At 40.9% G+C, this 17,885-nt stretch overlaps 1 protein-coding gene across 1 annotated transcript in view; it reads left to right on the top strand.

The window, feature by feature from the left end:
- MAP1S (microtubule associated protein 1S) overlaps positions 1-15,918 on the top strand; it is a 23,899-nt gene extending 7,981 nt beyond the window's left edge. The window contains exons 2-7 of the mRNA XM_072404717.1: positions 1,355-1,456; positions 5,592-5,674; positions 5,846-5,989; positions 6,079-9,169; positions 12,121-12,362; positions 13,592-15,918. Coding sequence (XP_072260818.1) covers positions 1,355-1,456; positions 5,592-5,674; positions 5,846-5,989; positions 6,079-9,169; positions 12,121-12,362; positions 13,592-13,747 — 3,818 coding nt within the window. The 3' untranslated portion in view covers positions 13,748-15,918. The remainder of the gene's footprint in view (positions 1-1,354; positions 1,457-5,591; positions 5,675-5,845; positions 5,990-6,078; positions 9,170-12,120; positions 12,363-13,591) is intronic.
- The last annotated feature ends 1,967 nt before the right edge of the window (positions 15,919-17,885 follow it).

Here is a 17,885-nt window from a genome sequence, read left to right as displayed (position 1 = left end):
TAGATTTTCCTCCTTTAAAATTGGGTGCGTCTTATATGCCGGAGCGTCTTATACGCCGAAAAATACGGTATGTTGTTTTAATTATTTTTTAAACCGGCCTTTGCCGTATAAGACGCACCCACAGCCCCCCCCAGTTTTGGGGGAGAAAAAGTGCGTCTTATACAGCGAAAAATACGGTGTGTGTGTGTGTATATGTATATATACACACAAATAAATAATTCCCTTTTATTGGATTGGAAAAGAAAATAGGTCTGTGACTAGTCTGTCATTTTTCTGTAGACCAGCTTTGACAGTGTTGCAATCTGAGACTAAAGAAATATCACTTTTAGCAAGAGGGCCAATTTAGGTAAAAACCTAAAGTGTCTGTAAACCCACAATAAGAAAAGTAAAATGGGTTGTCTCAGCTGGAAACCTCACTGTCATCCAAACCATCGTTCTCTCAGACTTCCTTTAGTCCTTTATCCCCTGGTGCCTGTCAAATGTGACAGCCTATACACATGCCTAAAAGCATTTGCATATTTTTAAAGCAGATAATATGCTTTAAATCAAGCTCTTGCTGTTCTCTGTAGCTGTAGTTTTGTGCAGCAATTCTTTCTCAAAGCGTGAACGTTTTGGCAATTTGTTGTTTATTTTTTACATGGCGGCATTGAAATACTATGAAAAAGATAGGAGAGTGAAAGAAGGCTTAATGTTTGTATGTGACCTATGTAGGTGTTAACCTAACATGTACCTATAACATCCCTTTAATGTGGTTCTTCAAATGTGGGTCTATAATTACTCCATATTAAATTCCTCTAGAGCCCCTCCAGTGCAGTGGCATTTATTTCTTTCAGTCAAGGCTGTTCAACTGGTAGCAAGCAAGACATGCCAGCCAGTGGGTTGTTTAGCAGTACAGTTTATTTGGTAATCTGTGCGCCACAGTGCATTGCCCAGCTCTTGTTGAGTTTAGTGGGGTGGCAGCATCAAGTGAATTTGGGCAAGGTTCATGCACTGTATAGGACTGGCTGTGACTCCTAGCGCCGAGGCTTTTTTCCAGCCAAGTAGATGTGTATTGGGCTGCCTAGCACCCCCTCCTTGGAACAAAAAGATCAAATACTGCACTCAAATACCATTGCACCCTATGTATCTTGTCCCCAGCTTATGCATTCCCTTTTCTAATCCTAGGGAGCTCCAATCTTTTTAAAAGTGCATGTCTCCCCCTAGGTGCCCTGCCCCCACCCCATACACCCCCTTCTATTACTGGGGAGCTCAACGATCTTAATGAATCATGCAGAACCGTAATATCTGCCAGTGCCACCCTTGTGAAAACAATGTACTTATCATTCAGCTTTATCTTGGTCTCCTTTGTTTGTAGGTTACTGTTCCTGGGACTTGGATCCATCTGTTTGTAATTTGGATGATCAGTTGAAGTTATTTGTATCTCGCCATTCAGCAACTTTTTCCCAAGATGTAAAAGGTATGATAATTTTTGCTTTTTATATTGTCTTTTTGTACCAATATAAAATGAATTATTTTGTTTGATAACCTGTTTCTTACTTGTACTATGCATTGTATTGTACCATGATCCTGAATTCCCATTTTAGCAAAAACTTTAGTTTTAGTCTAAATACACCTGCATTGTGGACACTTAATGAATATGGCACACACTTGCCTTATTCTAAGCATCCTGCCAGGTCAAAGATCCTGTGCGGCTGCATCCCCCAAAGCCACCATCTTTGCTGCTGAGTCTTCTGGGGCCAACTCTGCTTTTCAGCAACGAAGACCACTGAAAATCTAAACTGTAAGTTGCATTGTATTTGACACTCTGTCTGCTTTTGGAACCACTGAGAATAGAGGCATGCTGTACAGTGCATGGCACATGTGCTGTGTAATGTAAGCAAAAAGCCACCACATGCAGAGGTTTTTGGCATAAGAGACTGCATGTTTTTTTACCTGAAACCTCCAGCTCCTGGTGACTTTGGTAATTTGGGGTCGGTTCCACTTTAAAGTTACTGAGCCAAGAGTTGAGCTTTAACATTTGCCTATAGTCTTTCATTAAAAAAAATAAAACATCTGTAGGTTTATTCTTTATAAGTCCCACAATCACCAGTTTAGTGTATTACTTGCGGCTTTCTGTAATGTAGTGGCAATGATGCTGTAGTGCCTCGGAATTCAGAGGGGAGTTGCCACTGTAATAGGTTGTGCCAGCTTGCAGTACAATAGGATGGGGGGAAAATAGTGTTGTAACTTGCCAGTGAGCACCTAGTCCTGTTATCTGGATGTTCCTGAAATCGTCCTACTCTAACCCACCAAGTCTGGGAAGGTGAGCATGTGAGATATAAATCATAGCTGCCATCAGAGAATTGTCTTGGTCATAGCAGGCAAAGGCACATAAACTTTGATTTGATACTTGTTTAGATTATCATACCGGGACCCTTAGCTGTATTTGAAATATTTTTCTAACAAGATATACTGTTAAACCCATAATCTCACACTGTGAGCTGAAAATCAGTGTAACCAATATCGGTGCAAGTGATCAGTAAATTCATCTGTGCAATAGAGAAGTTAAGGCTAATGTGAAATTCAGTTTAAATTTTAAAACATGTAATGGTAATTTGGTGCCATTACAGTGTCATGGCAGACCCTCACATGAGTCTCTATTTTTGTGATATCTTGTACTTGAACACCTGCACGGCCAAGTGTTAATTTTTTATATAGGTTTATACTATGTAGTTCATTTGTAAAGCAGTGAATTCGACATTCGACAAAAAGCATTTATTCCCCAAAAGGAATGTTATCTAAACACTTGATTCTGGTAGATTCTACACCAGAGAATGTTTTGGTTAATGCCAGATAGACCCCTATGTTCCTGTAAAAATTGCTATTATTATTATTGCTATAATAATTTTGATTACAACTATCATATAATGACATGGTTACATAGGTGCAACCAATACCTGGGAATATAGATTTAGTATTCCTAGAGGAGGGCACACTTGGGAGGTAAGTCTGACATAATGTGAAAGCACTCGCTACTGTGACCTGTTTGGGATTTAGTTGACTTTAACACTTCTTCTAAGATTATGATGTAACTAAATTACAGCAGCCTCAGTTTGGTTATATTTTTCAAAACCAGCATGTAGGGTCTCCTTGTGAAATCAATAAAGTTCAGCAAAAAAAGTTAACAATTAAGGAACTGATCAACCGCACCTCCAAACTATTTTACCCATACCCGGGCACATAAAATTGCAAGCACACTACAGGTTCACATGCGCATGTGAAATTAAAGTTACATATTTTGTGTGTGTGAGTAACAGAGCAGGCACATGCAGTTAGGTCCATAAATATTTTTTTTTTTTTTTTTTGTAATTTGGGTTCTGTACATTACCACAATTAATTTTAAATGAAACAACTCGGATGTAGTTGAACTGCAGACTTTCAGCTTTAATTCAGTGGGTTGAACAAAAAGATTGCATAAAAATGTGAGGAACTACTAAAGCCTTTTTTTTTTTTTTTTTAACACAATCACTTCATTTCCGGGGCTCAAAAGTAGTAGTTGGACAAATTTAAAAAGCTGAAAATAAAATGTTCATTTCTAATACTTGGTTGAAAACCCTTTGCTGGCAATGACAGCCTGTAGTCTTGAACTCATGGACATCACCAGATGCTGGGTTTCCTCCTTTCTAATGTTCTGCCAGGCCTTTACTGCAGCGGCTTTCAGTTGCTGTTTGTTTGTGGGCCTTTTTGCACAAAGTTTAGTTTTCAACAAGTGAAATGCATGCTCAATTGGGTTCAGATCAGGTGACTGACTTGGCCATTCAAGAATATTCCACTTATTTGCTTTAATAAACTCCTGGGTTGCTTTGGCTGTATGTTTTGGGTCATTTAACGGTGGGGATCGTGTTCTTGGGGGTCATAGGCAGCATTCCTCCTCCAAACACAGCGCGTTGAGTTGATGCCAAAGAGCTCAATTTTGCTCTCAACTGGCCACAACACTTTCACCCAGTTCTCCTCTGGATCAATTAGATGTTCATTGGCGAACTGCAGACTTGCCTGTACATGTGCTGTCTTAAGCAGGGGTACCTTGCGGGCTCTGCAAGATTTCAGGCCTACACAGTGCACTGTTACCAATTGTTTTCTTGGTGACTATGGTCTCAGCTGCCCTGAGATCATTGACAAGTTCCCCCCGTGTAGTTCTGGGCTGCTTGTCACCGTTCTCATGGTCATTGTAACTCCACGAGGGGAGATCTTGCATGGAGCCCCAGACCGAGGGAGATTGACACATATTTTGTTTCTTCAGTTTGCGAATTATTGCGCCAACTGTTGTCACCTTCTCGCCCAGCTGCTTGGTGTTAGTCTTGTAGCCCAGTCTAGCCTAGTGTAGGTCTACAATCTTGTCCCTGATATCCTTAGACAGCTCTTTGGTCTTGGCCATGGTGGCTAGTTTGGAATCTGATTGATTTCTTCTGTGGACAGGTTATATATATATATATATATATATATATATATATATATATATATATATATATATATATATATACACAGGTACTGTAACAAACTTGGATTAGATTATGAGCACTCCCTTACAGAGGGTGCTCCTAATCTCAGTTTGTTACCTGAATCTCAGCTCATTAGCCTGAAATCTTGCTGGTTGACAGGTAATCAAAATACTTATTTCACTCATTACAATGCAAATCAAGCTCTGACTTTTGAGCACTGGGTTTTTGAGCATTCTTTTGTTGTTATTCTGTCTCTCACAGCTACAATAAACCTACCATTACAATTATAGACTGGTCATTTCTTTGTCAGAGGGCAAACGTACAAAATCAGCAGGAGATCAAATACTTCTTTCCCTCACTGTAACTTCATATAAAGCAATAACAGTTGAGTTCATTACATAGACTTTTCTGCACAAGCACACAACTTCCTAGGAAGCTCTGTAATGATGGAAGTGATTTGGCTGCTGTTGCTTTACTGCTTCTGAAATGCTAGTTGCCTGGTGCTAGTTGCCTAATTTCAATTAAATGACAAGCAAGTTTTCAGGACATGGAAGTCAGTGAGGTTTCAGATGCAGATTATTCTTTATTTATACGTTGGTAACTAACTAAAGTAATGAAGCTAATGCACTAACATGAGAGCAAGGCAACTAGCATAGATAGGTCAGCAATAGCAGCCTACATGTGTCATGACATGTTTCCTGTAGCAGCTGACTGTGCATTCTAGGAAATGTAAAAAAAATAATTTAAATACTCTTTCATCACACTGGTCTGACTTTTCAAGCTTGCTCATATAATTCACTAACTGATTAAGATTAGAAAAAGAGAAATGCCAGTGCAGCAGGTGGCAACTCCATCCTTTGTTTTCATTCCATGGCTGTCCTGTTGCTATCTGAAACTTATGCACAGTGGAGAACATGCCATCACACTACTGACATTATCGTCCAATGGCACCTTTGTCATTACAGAATACAATAGTGATATTGCGACCAGCAGGAGGAAGTACAGTCCACAGTAGCAAAAAGGCTATTTGATGCAATTGAGATTGGGGATGGGCTGTTTTAAGAAATTTCAATTATATTGTTTTTACATTCTCACTTGCTGTTTTGTTTATAGGAGAAAGAAGCCTCTATCATGCAGGGGACAACTTGGAGACCTTAGTTTTGATAAATCCTTCTAAGTCTTCAGTATGCAACGAGGTAGGCTAAAGTTTTTATAGAAACTTGCTTATACAGGTGTAGAGTAAAAGTGTGTGGGTGTGTGTGGAGGTCTGCTCACCTATTCCAATTTGGAAGGAAACCTACAAACCCCAGTAGCTGCTAACAACAATTTAGTTCACCACTGTTAACCCCAAAGCCTTTGTTTTTCAGATCCGGAAGTTGATTTGCCATTCTTCCCAGCACAAGCTCTTGATATTTACTGGCCCATTTCTTGAAGACACGGGTGAAATGCTTCTACAGGGTGGTGGAGCTTTTTCTATAGAAGACTTTATTCAGATATTCACAGATAAAGAGGTAGGCTGTTCATACTTTTCTTGTTTTAAACTTTTAATTTACCCCTATGCAGTTGGTAACACATTAATGTCTTCTTTATATATTTTAAGATTGGAGAAACTCTGAGCTCATCTGATCCCACATCTCATGTCCGTTTGACAGTTTCGTGTCCTGAAAACTGGGACTTGTCACAGTTGGACAAATGCAGCCTTCAAGATTTTATCGAATTGCGGTTTAACAAGGACAAAATGTTTCCTGAGACAGAAGGTCTACAAGAATTGTCAGAGTATCTGTCTGAATCCCTTGAATCCTCCTCTCCCTTTGAATTGCTGGAGTCACCCACAACTGTGGGCTTTTTGAAGTTGTTCAAACCATGCTGCTATGTATTCCCAGGGGGTAGAGGAGACTCTGCTTTTTTTGCTGTGAATGGATTTAATATGCTCGTGAATGGAGGCTCTGATACTAGGTCTCCATTTTGGAAATTAATACGACATTTAGATAGAGTTGACTCTATTCTTCTCACCCATTTGGGAATAGACAACCTACCAGGGATAAATAGTTTACTGCAGAGGAAGATAGCAGAAGGAGAAGAGGATGGCTCTCAAGGAGCACAGCCAAGTGATGAGTGGCTGAGAAATCTGATCTCTCCAGAGCTGGGTGTGGTCTTTCTAAACTCTCCAGAGAAAGCAATTTATGAAGAAGAGCCCAGCACCATTACTGTTAAGCAAGAGGTTAAGCTTACACTGCAGTGTTTAGAGAAACTTGGTATTCGACCAGAACCCTTGTACCGTACTAATAGTGCAACTGCTGAACCTACTATTCTTTTCCAAAAGATGGGTGTTGGTAGATTAGAAATGTATGTCTTGAACCCTGTAAAGGGTAGTAAAGACCTGGAGGCTTTTACAAAACAGTGGCCTGGAATTTTAAGACAAAAGGGGTCAGAGACACCACTGACTTCTCTAACATCAGTCTGTGTCCTGCTTGTTTGGCATCCTTCTGCACCCTCTGAGAGAATTGTAAGAGTATTATTCCCTGGCTGCACGCCTCAAAACAAAATTCTTGAAGGCTTGGAGAGACTGAAACATCTAGATTTTTTAAAAGATCCTGTCATAACACGAAAAGACTTGGAGGTTAAGGGAAGCAATTTTTCAGGAAAGATTGGTGCAACACCTAGTCGAACCGGGAGCAAAGAAAGTCTTGCATCTGGATCAGGAAGACTAAGTGCAGAGCCAAAACTTAGACCCGTAAAAGATAAGTCTTTAAAGACTCCTAGAAATGAACTGAAGCCAGATGGTAAGGAAAAAAACAAAGTTGCTCTAGATGCTGGAGCAGAAGGGGAAAAAGTGAGCAAAGCTAAATCTGAAAATGCATCTGAGAAACAAAGATCTGATTCAAGATTGAAGACCTCAAAAGAAAAGCCTTTAATGAAGAAGGAGCAGCCAAAAGATGAAAAGAAGCTACCTGTCAAAAAGGATGATGTTCATGCAGATAAGAAAAAAGAAACCAAAAAGGACCCACGGCCTGCTGTTGGTGAAGCTAAAACAGAAACCCTAAGGAGAGATGCCAAAGATAACAAGAGTGAGGACAGCAAGGGCACAAAAGTTGCTGTAAGAGATATGAAGAAAGCTACCACTACACCTGACTTCAGGAGACCAAATTCTAAAGTGGGTTCTTTGAAAAAGGAAATGGGAAGTAATAAAAAGGATATGATGGCAGGTAACCGAATGGTGGGCAAGGGTAAGCCCCCAACTAAGGAGTCTGTTAAGGAAGTTGTCAGCCAGTCAGCGGAAAAAGGTACTGCTTCTGGAAGTAGCGGTGCCCTTACTGTGGACTCTGTGACAAATCAAGCAACAGATAAAGGTATTGAGGCTGCTGTATGTGCCTCTGTTGGCAATGATGGGCCTATTAATGGGCTTAGTGAACATGCACAAAATGGACTGTGTACAGCTGAACCAGAAAGTCCAAATGGATTCCGGTACCTGGAGACAAGTACCCCTAAAGGTTTTGCTCCTGTGTCTCCATTGGCCAAAACACCCAGGAGTGAAGTTAGTGTAAATTTTGATCTGACGCCCACGAATTTGGAGATCCAAGAGAAAGGAAAAACTGCACATCATGGCCAAGACTGGTTGGATGATCCCTGTGGAAGCTCTGAAGAAAGGACTTTGGAGATGGCATCCCCCGTCAGTTCAGAGCATCATTCGCCAGCCGCTTCACAACCAGTTTGTGGCCAGTCACTACCATCAGCAGATGGAAGAAATGTCAACTCCTCCTCCTGGAGGGCCCCTCCCAGATCTTCCCAAGAAAACTCTAATTCTTCACAAGGAAGGCAGACCAGTTGTCTTTCCTTGAGCCCTTTCAGGGACGATATGCCTGATGTCTCTCCAACTATAACTACTCCTTCTTTGCCTGCAGAAGTAGGCTCACCACATTCTACAGAAGTGGATGAATCCCTTTCCATCTCTTCTTTTGAGCAAACACTTCCTCCTGTTAGCGAGTCTCCTAGAGATGTATCACCAGACACCCATACGCCAAACAGAGTAGGTCTGAGTTTGCCTGTTCGTCCTTCACTTTCTAGTGAGCCTGATGCCCAGGCTGAAAGATCTGCCTCTCCTCATGATGTGGACCTATGTTTAGTATCCCCATGTGAGTTTGAACATCATAAGTCTGATGCTGTATTAAGCCAACATGATAGTGACAGTGATCCTTCCCAGGAGTTGCCCAAGCCCCCAGGCTCTTCTGGGAAAAAAATTTCAAATGGACCAGAGACACCACCTACTTCAGTAAGTGAATCTTTGCCCACAATATCAGATTCTGGACCAGAAGAGTGTCCTTCTATAGCTATTGATGGTGCGTCAGATTCGGAGGGTGACAACACGCCAAGACTTTTGGATCCTGTTCCTCATAACATAAAGGATCCTCATCCCCTGCCTCCTCAACCCGGTATGTGCATGGTTGACCCTGATGCCATGCCAACAGGTCATGGAGACAAAAAATCTCAAAACCAGTCGCCCCTCTCCAATGTTCGAAGTAACGCTAGCAAGTTGTCTGGCAAAGTTAAAGGTGTTGGAGATAAAGCGGGCAAGAGTGTCACAGGGAAAACTGATACGACACGTACTGGAGCAGATGCAAAACCATCCATGGTTAGACGCAGTATAGGAAATTCAATGAAGGCCACATCTGCAGGAAGTCGTTTGTCAACAGGTAAGTCCTTTGTGTAGTTATTTTCAGTGCTAGTAAAAGTTTAAAGCATTTGGCTGATGTGAATTGGCGGGCAGCACAGAAAAAAAGTATTATTACTTGGCAAATATTTTTTTTATCCATTGCAATGTTTACCTCGTCTTAGAACCATTTTATACCTTTTAGCTTTTCATTGTGGAGCTTTGCTGAGCATCAACACATTGTAAAAATCTATGAAGCAGGTCTAGTTGAAGTTAATTCAAGATCTCTGCACTGGTCAATAAATTTTAAAGGATCTCAGAAGCATCTTAAACTCATGCAAATGACACAAGTTCAAAACCTGTTGACGTGTCACTTGTTACAGTTAAACCCACATGTGCACTGTTGGCCCAAAGTTCTTTCTATCTATGGCTCAGATACAGTGAGTACATATATATTATGTAGGTGCTTGTATCTAGAGTGCAGGTTTATTTTGTGCATAAATTAATGTTAAACTGCAACCTTGGATGTGAAATATATAATGCTTTACATAACTAGTTACACCTCTTGGTACAATTTCCACATTTAATTAATTTGATTTATTTGGGTATCCATGCACATGCTTAAAACTGAGCCTATGGCTGTCATTGCTAAGCTTTCCTTACGGAAATGCCAGTTTACCTGGAAGTCATACTTGACATGTCCTCACTTGTTCCGGGTCAGTTGAAAGCTTTAAAACTCTGGAATATGCATAACAAGGCAACTGGCATTTGTCAGAGCCATGGCACTGAAGCCCACCCTAACTTTTTAATGTTTAGCTATGTAGCCATTATATTTGTTGTTGTTGTTGTTGTTGTAGTTGTTAAAAAAAAAAAAAAAAAAAAATATATATATATATATATTCATTCTGAGACTGTACTTTTCCTGCAATTAGAGTAATCTTTGTGGGAAAATCTCTACAATCTTTTAACATCCCTCGTGTGTTGGATAAGCCATTCTCAGGTTCCTTTTTATTTCAGCTTTTTGGTTTGGCTGTGTGTATGCAATTCTGATAAGTTTCTTGAACCCTGTTAATTAAACAATCATCACCATCAGAAGCCACCAGCTTCTTCCATCAAAGGCCAAGTTGTTCAGTTCAGGTTGTTTGAAATTATTCTAAATGCACACAGGTGCATTCAGCTGTGTGAAAGCATTTCTTTTAACTATTTCAATTGCCAATGATATCTATTTTTGTTTATTTTATTATTACTGGATTTGGGAAATGTCAATGGGTTTGAGCATTGGGTGCATTTTCAAATTTCTAAATTTAGTATAAAATATAATTTGTAACTCCTTTTTTTTTTTTTTTTTTTTTTTTAAGGGGGGTGAAGCACCGCCCCTTAATTCAGGGGTAGGCAGGAGCACACTAGGCCGGACTCTCTCTCGAATCCTGCCCTAATGTCTCCGCCACCCACCAGGAACGCCCCCTGAAGGGAAATCCCTCTCCTCCGCAATGCATACAGAGGAGAGGGGAGGGAATGTTTCCTATTTGCCCCGACGGCAGAAGTATTGACGCTGGCCGCGGTAAATAGGGAAGGGAGCCGCCACACAGAGGCTCAAGAGCCGCATGCGGCTTCAGGACTCTGGCGGCACCAGCTCCGGTAGTTCTGTCTCCGCCGCGGGTTGCCAGCCAGGATTGGGTTGGATCAACCAGGGGGCGTTAGGCCGGAACAAACTACCGGCTAGGCCGTATCTGGCCTAATGGCTGGAGTTTGCCGACCCCTGGCCTAGGCGGTCGAGAATGAATGGGAGCGCAAAGCCTCTCAGTATACCCAAGTTAGGCATCCCAGGAGGCTCTTGGGCGCTCGTTCTGAGTATGCCAGAGAATCTCAGTCATGCACAGAAGGAGCCTTTTTGCGCATAAAGAAAAATTTGCCCATTTCCTGCATGCGCAGTGAGATCTGCAAACATTTTTTTTTTTTTCATCCTACGTCACCCCATCCCTCGCCTGGGTCGAGTGACGTAGGGAGAAGAAACAGGAAGAAGAAAAGATGGCGGCGCTCACAGCGCCGGGTCTGGGTCGATGTGGGACCCGATGCAGGACACCCCTGGAGGGATCAGACTGTCCCGCAGGGTTAAAGGTAAAGCTGCGTACACACTTCCAATTTTTGTCGTTGGAAAGGATCTTTCACGATCCTTTCCAACGACAAGGGAGTGCACGATGCATGAACGATGCTGTACATACAGCACCATTCATGCTCTATGGAGAGGGGAGGGGGAGAGCGACGGAGCAGCACCCTGCTGCGCGCTCTCCCCTTCCCTTTCATTAGGATCGGCTGTCGTCCATCGCCCGTGGATCCGGCAGGTCGGTCGTCCGGACGATGGACGACACCGACTGTACACACGGCAGATTTTCGCCCGATAATTGGCCGATGCCGATTATCGGGCGATAAAAATCTGACGTGTGTACGTAGCTTAAGTGTATTTTTTTTTTTTTTTTGCCCCTTTGGGTTCAGTTCCTTTTTAAGTAGTGACAGGGTAATCTGAAGAGGGACTGTACTGAGCTAACGTTGTCTCAGTTCTTCAAAAACTATATGTGGCTGTCTCAGTTCTTCAAAAACTATAAGTGGCAAAGCGCTAAAATCATGCATCTAAACTGTGCTAGCATTTACTTTATGGTTAAACCGTTGGAAGTTGGTGATTTCACTAACTTTTTATAAATCAAAATCCACTCTGATTCTGTAATTAAAGCGCAACTAAATCCTGCTATAGTCACTTGTCCCCATTTTGGCAGGGTGTTACTATTTTTTTGCTTTCATTCATATTTAAGTCATCCTGGGCCAATCAACATGGCTGAAGATCACAGCTCCTGCACAGGCACTTGGGGATTGTTTTGGTAAAAAAAAAACTAATAAATTCAGAACATGCCTGCTATTTATCACTCTCTAATTCCTATGTTTTGTACTTGACAAACAATTAAATTCTAACAAATACTCTTGTTTATGTTTGTCTTTCAGCATCTGGTCAGGGTAGACACCCACATGCAGCCTCATCCTCTCCACCTGCTCTGCCTGTGTATGTGGACCTGGCTTATCTGCCTGGTGGACCTGCTGCCCAAACTGTTGAAGAAGAGTTTTTCAGGCTGGTACGCTCTTCTTGTTATGTCATTAGTGGAGATGATCCTGTGAAGGAAAAATTTACCCGCAAGGTTTTGGACTCTTTACTGGCTGGAAAAGGTCACTGGACACAAGATTTGCAGGTATTTACTTCCATAATAAAAAAGCAACATTTGGAAACGCTCTATTGAGCATGATAGTTTAGGAACTGATAGAAAAGGGTATAGTTTCTATTTACTGGCATGCCTGAGGAAATGGCTGGCTCTGGGAGGCTCCAACAGTACTTTGAATACAGTCACCCTGTCTAGTCTTATATTCGTTGGCTTCCTGTTTTTGTGCCCTTTTGGTCTGTGGGTTCAGGGGCTTGTAGATTGAGTAACTGGTGGTACATTGCCAATCACCTTGTGCCCAAGATATGAGTTGGTGATCAGAGAATCCTTACCTTTTTAAGAACGGTTTGAAGGATTTTCTTTCTGGGTTCAACTGCCTAATTTGCACCACTTATAACTAGGGCTTATGTTCACTTTAAAGCAAAGTTTCTGGCTTGCTTTAAGGTTAGTGTATTGTGTCACTTGAAATGGGTTAATAATGTCATGTGAAAATACGGGAGATATAGCTGTAATTAGAAAGCACACTACAATAAAGTATCAGACAAAAGTTGGATCCCTTTAATACTTGAAATTTCTAAACTGGATCACGTATAGAGATAAAGTCAAATCTTCATGACAACCAAGGGACTATTATTTTCTGGGAAAATGTTTGCAGTAACACACATTGTATATTTCTCCAGTGATCGAGAGAAATTGGATGAGGGGGTGGAGAGATAAAAAAAATAGTTGTCTTCAACTGACCTAATGTATTTAGTCCTCTAGGAGCATCCTGAATTTTCTGTTCAAATACAAATTTGCAAAGTCTCCACATCGATGTGGTATCCACAATCCACATAGAAATGCCTGGTTATACAGCTTCTTTACATTGCTTTGCTAGATACAATTTACTGTAGTACTTGTGCTTGATAACCTGCAGGTTTTTGGTAGATATTTTTTTTAATGTTGCCAATTTCCTGAGTCAGTGAATGAACACACTCAATATGAGTATATTCTTGTTCATTGTAGGGACCATCCGTGGTCTGCTTAGATCCCTGATATTTTCCAAAAAAGAAAAATTGCAACAGCTTACACAACATACAGCACTGTACTTGCTTTTGGGGGGAGGGGTGCAACTTACAAAAGTTTAAAGCTGTACATTGGGCAAAATAATCCAGCCATCTGAAGAGCGGCATTTGGCCGCAAAATTGTTAAAATGATAAAATGTTCCGTACATTAGTTTTAAGTATTTATGTTCCTTTCTTTTTCCTTTCCTTTATATTCAGGTAACTGTAATTCCAACATTCGAGTCAACAGCAGTCCGTGCGTGGTATGAAGAAACCCATGCCCTCCAGCAGTCATTGGGCGTAATTGTTCTGGGAAGCACCAGCAGTGTGTCAATGCAGGATGAAACCTTCCCTGCCTGCAAAGTGGAATTCTAATCATGTTCGCACCTTTTATCTACATGCACTTCTATTTTAAAACCCTTTGGACACACAGAAAGTGTTTTTGAGTTATCAGAGGCCAGTTTCTTTGGCAAGATGTGCTTGCCTGATTATGGTTCCGCCTAGAGATGTGTGAGGCATGCACATTCCAAAGAAACAATCAAAAAAAGGACTGAAAGTTCCCGTGTTTTGCACATCTGTATGCATTTTCGTTGGTAGGGGAAACTTGTGCACGATTTGAAAAGAACCGTTTTTTGCACATTCACTCCATTGTTCACATTACACTTTTTGGCATGAAGTTCTTCAACTATCAATTAACTTTACCTCCGCCTGACCAGGAGACCATGCTTATAATATCAGATGTTTACAATTGTCATGTGTGTGTGAAGGATTATTGATATGTAATGCATTAACTGATGTTATAGGCACATATTTTAGTCCTGGCAGCACAACATAAGCTTTGAGAATCGGAGTAATCTGATTTTTCACTTGTCAACTTCAATGGTTGCTGTCATCTCTAATATAACAGTACAGTGAATCCTTAACTCCTTAATGTGACTGGTATACTGAATGTGATACCTCTATATCATGTTCTGAAATGGTCTTCATTTTGATGCATATAGTATTGAAACTTGTCCAGCACAAGGTAGTGTTAGCTCATGTAGCTTTTTATGTGAACTTCTGTAGTCCTCCTACACAAGACAGTTCTCTAAAATGTTTAGGCAGCAACAAGTAAAAGCTATTTATCTGCTTTTACTCGGTTAAGCAGGGTACAGTTTTCTAAGCTGTGTGTCCATTCTGTTGCACAGCTCAAGCATTTTTTACTAAATTTTCTGTTATTTACTATAAACTATTACTTTTGGCACTCCAGTGGTTGTATGGTTGATGGATTATAAAGTAGATACTGTTTTTAAATATCTGATATCCAATATTTATTAAGGCTACTTTATATTTACAACCCTTTGCCAGTAAATGGTTCTGGGTATAGAGAAGCACACTTAGAGCCTGACTTTCATTAACAGTCTGGTTTCCAACCTTTAAAGTTTAACTGAGATTTTTTTTCATTCTTTTACATTTGTTTACAGGTTAGGAAATAAGATAACATGGATGTGTGAAAAATATTAGAAAGCAATATTAGTCATTTGGTACATAGTTCAATATGTTGTATTCTCTTCATTCATATTATGAGCTTGAGTACATATTTGGTGCCATGCTCATAGACATAAGGGAGCATGATGCATATTTCCTATGCATAGAGTTTTCCCTTTTGTCTGGGTCTGATGAGGGCTTATTACACATGAGTTTTTGGCACAAATTTATTGCTGGCTGCATCATCTGATAATACTACAGTTTTCATTCTCTTTAGTTGTGTAGGTGGTGGTTCTAACACTTGGGGTGTTAGGTTTATGCACTATGCATGTATGAATCCCTAAATTAACTAGCCATTCCACACAAGTTTCCTGAACACCTCTTGATGTAGGGTTTTCTGGTTACTTCCCCTACATACAAAGGACCTGGCTTCTGAAGTCTGGGTGGTTGGATTTCCGAAAGCTGTTTTGGTGGTTGGTTTGCCGAAAGCCGAAAGGAGGGTGGGAGAAAAGTTTGCATTGCCAGCTCCTATATTTCCATTCTACTTGATATTCTCCTAATAATGTTAACCACATCCTGGAGTTGTCATCTTGATGTATACAACTGTTCTGTGGACAGCTTTTAGAATGTTGCTGTACTTTATTAGGGCGATAGGACCACTTTGCTGCAGTGGCATGTGGTTTGTAATTTGCATATTCATTGTTTTTTGTAAAGAATATGTCTAAACACTAAAATGTTCTCTTGTGGTCAAAGATGACTTCTGTTTTTAAATTGTGTTGTCAAAAATGAATAGTAAATGAAGGACTATTACCTCTTTTCCCTCTTAGAATAATATGGAGGGATGGAATTCATAAAATATGCTTAATCCATGTTTAAAAGTGCCAGTCAGCCCCTAGAATATAGAGGGCTTTAAATTCCCATACCTTTGTCTTTTGTGAAAATGACCATTTATGTCTAAAAGAGGAAGGGTAAATTGTATGTATCATGAACCACTTTGCCCACAAAGTTTGGCGAGATTTCTATTGTGAATTCACATTGCTTTCATTAGATGAGTAAATTAAAATCTGATGTAAACTGTGGCTTGTTCTGTCTGTTTTTGAGTGATTTTTTATTATCTGCTTTACCATATGTTTTCATGAGGACAACGTTTGTGGACAGACAGTCCAATCAGAGTACCAGCCTGAGAAATGCAGGTTAGAGGATGGGGCTTATGTTGGACCCCTCAGGCTCTTGGGTCCAATAAATGGCTGTGTTTTTTACTGCCAAGTCTTCTGCCTAAACTACTTGCCACTTTCTGCTGGATCTTTGTGATCTTTCAGCAAAAGCTGAACTGAAATAAAACTAAACATGGCCAATACTGAAATCAATGATGTTTGAAAGTGTAAAAATCATATATCGTTTTGAAACTGCACTTTAAAAATTTAAAACTCATCGAGTAGCTGTACATCTCTTTACACAGCCAGATGCTCTCATGCTTTTTGGTTAAATGTTTGTTGTCTTTCCCTATTCATTTTTTAAGGCCGCAGGCTTTATTGTGGATGCAGAAGATAAAAAATGTGTGCCAATTCCAGTAGCAAAGCTCGCTTGGCTCTATTGTTTGTTGGATTGAACAGGTTATCCAAAATGCTTATGGGGTGGAGTGTCGTCCCATTATAGTTCATTCAACTAGAGCTATATTTACCACAGTGTCTGGGCATGTTGGTTTCACTCTGGCCCAAATTAGTCAAGTGGCTACATGGTCAGGCCAAAATTACAGGTCCCACTCCCCAACGGGTAACAATGGCCTTCCCATGCTTGATGGGATCATGACCTTGGATGACTCCCTAACCATTAAGATTATCTCCCATAATCCCCAAGGTCTCAACTCTTTGGTCAAAAGATGGAAAGCCTTTTGGTACTATATCGCTTTGCAGGAGACCCATTTCACTAAGAACTCTTCACCTACCTATATTCACAAAAACCACCCACTATTTTTTTTACGGCCAATGCCCGGTAGAAACCCTATGGAGTAGCATCATGCTAGGCCAAACACCTTATTTCCAGGCGCTGAAGGTTATGTGGCACCAGAGGTCAGATCTACTCTGGTGGTGGGCACTGTTGCAGGCTTGATAGTCACATTTGTGGTATACTATGCCCCCATCTCAGGGCAAATAGACTTTTATGGGAATCACTTAGACCAAATCTTGCCAAAGGTCCAGGGTACTCTGTTTCATTTAGAGGTCTCCAATGTAGCCCTTGACCAAATCTTCATCTGCCCATTAGAGCAGAGAAGGTCTCTCCCATGGGTGGGGTCAAAGGTTCTTCACCTGGTCTAACAAACTGGGCCAACTTTTAGTCAGCAAACAGGATCCTCGTCCTAAAACATATTCACCATCTGAGATTAAAACCTGCTCAGGCAGATGTACACAAACCTCTGTCAATCTATCTCTTCATTGTACCCTACTGGGGTAGAGGAGTTTCTCGCTTCCCTCACCCTCCCCAAATTGAAGCTAGCCCACAAGCAAAGGCTTAAAGAGCCGTTTATGGTGAAGGAAACCCTCATGGGCCCTGAACCTTTAAAACAAATAATGTACCGGCCTTTATGAGTTCTCCAATGTGTACTGGAAAAGAAAGAAAAGAAATTCAGGCTGAAACTGGCCCCTCCCTCACTTCATACTGTACTGCCAAACACTGGACCAAACCAGAAGGTCCATTGACCTAATCTCTGCTGTCACAATGATATCTTCTTTAAAACAGGACAGACTTTAAGTGGCACAAGAAGGCTTTACCAAATCAGGGGATCAAGCTTACCCCCCAATCCCCACAATATCAAGTGAATTATGACCCCTTAAACCAATTTTTGCTGACCTTGCCATCTGGTCTCTCTCCCCCCCCGACCAGTATGAATAGGGTGGCGGTGGTTAATATGAATGTACTGCCTAGAGTGCTTTACTTACTTTTCATGCTGCTAATCCCCTTACTGTAAAGATCACTTGATCTACTTCAAACTAAAGTTATAGAATTCATCTGGGGCCACAAAGTGAGCATAATCAATTGTGCCAGAATG

This window comes from Pyxicephalus adspersus, chromosome 3 (genome assembly GCF_032062135.1).
Source record: "Pyxicephalus adspersus chromosome 3, UCB_Pads_2.0, whole genome shotgun sequence".
In the NCBI taxonomy this organism is placed as follows: domain Eukaryota; kingdom Metazoa; phylum Chordata; class Amphibia; order Anura; family Pyxicephalidae; genus Pyxicephalus; species Pyxicephalus adspersus.
Note: the sequence above shows the minus strand (reverse complement) of the source record. Positions and strands in the feature narration are given on the sequence as shown.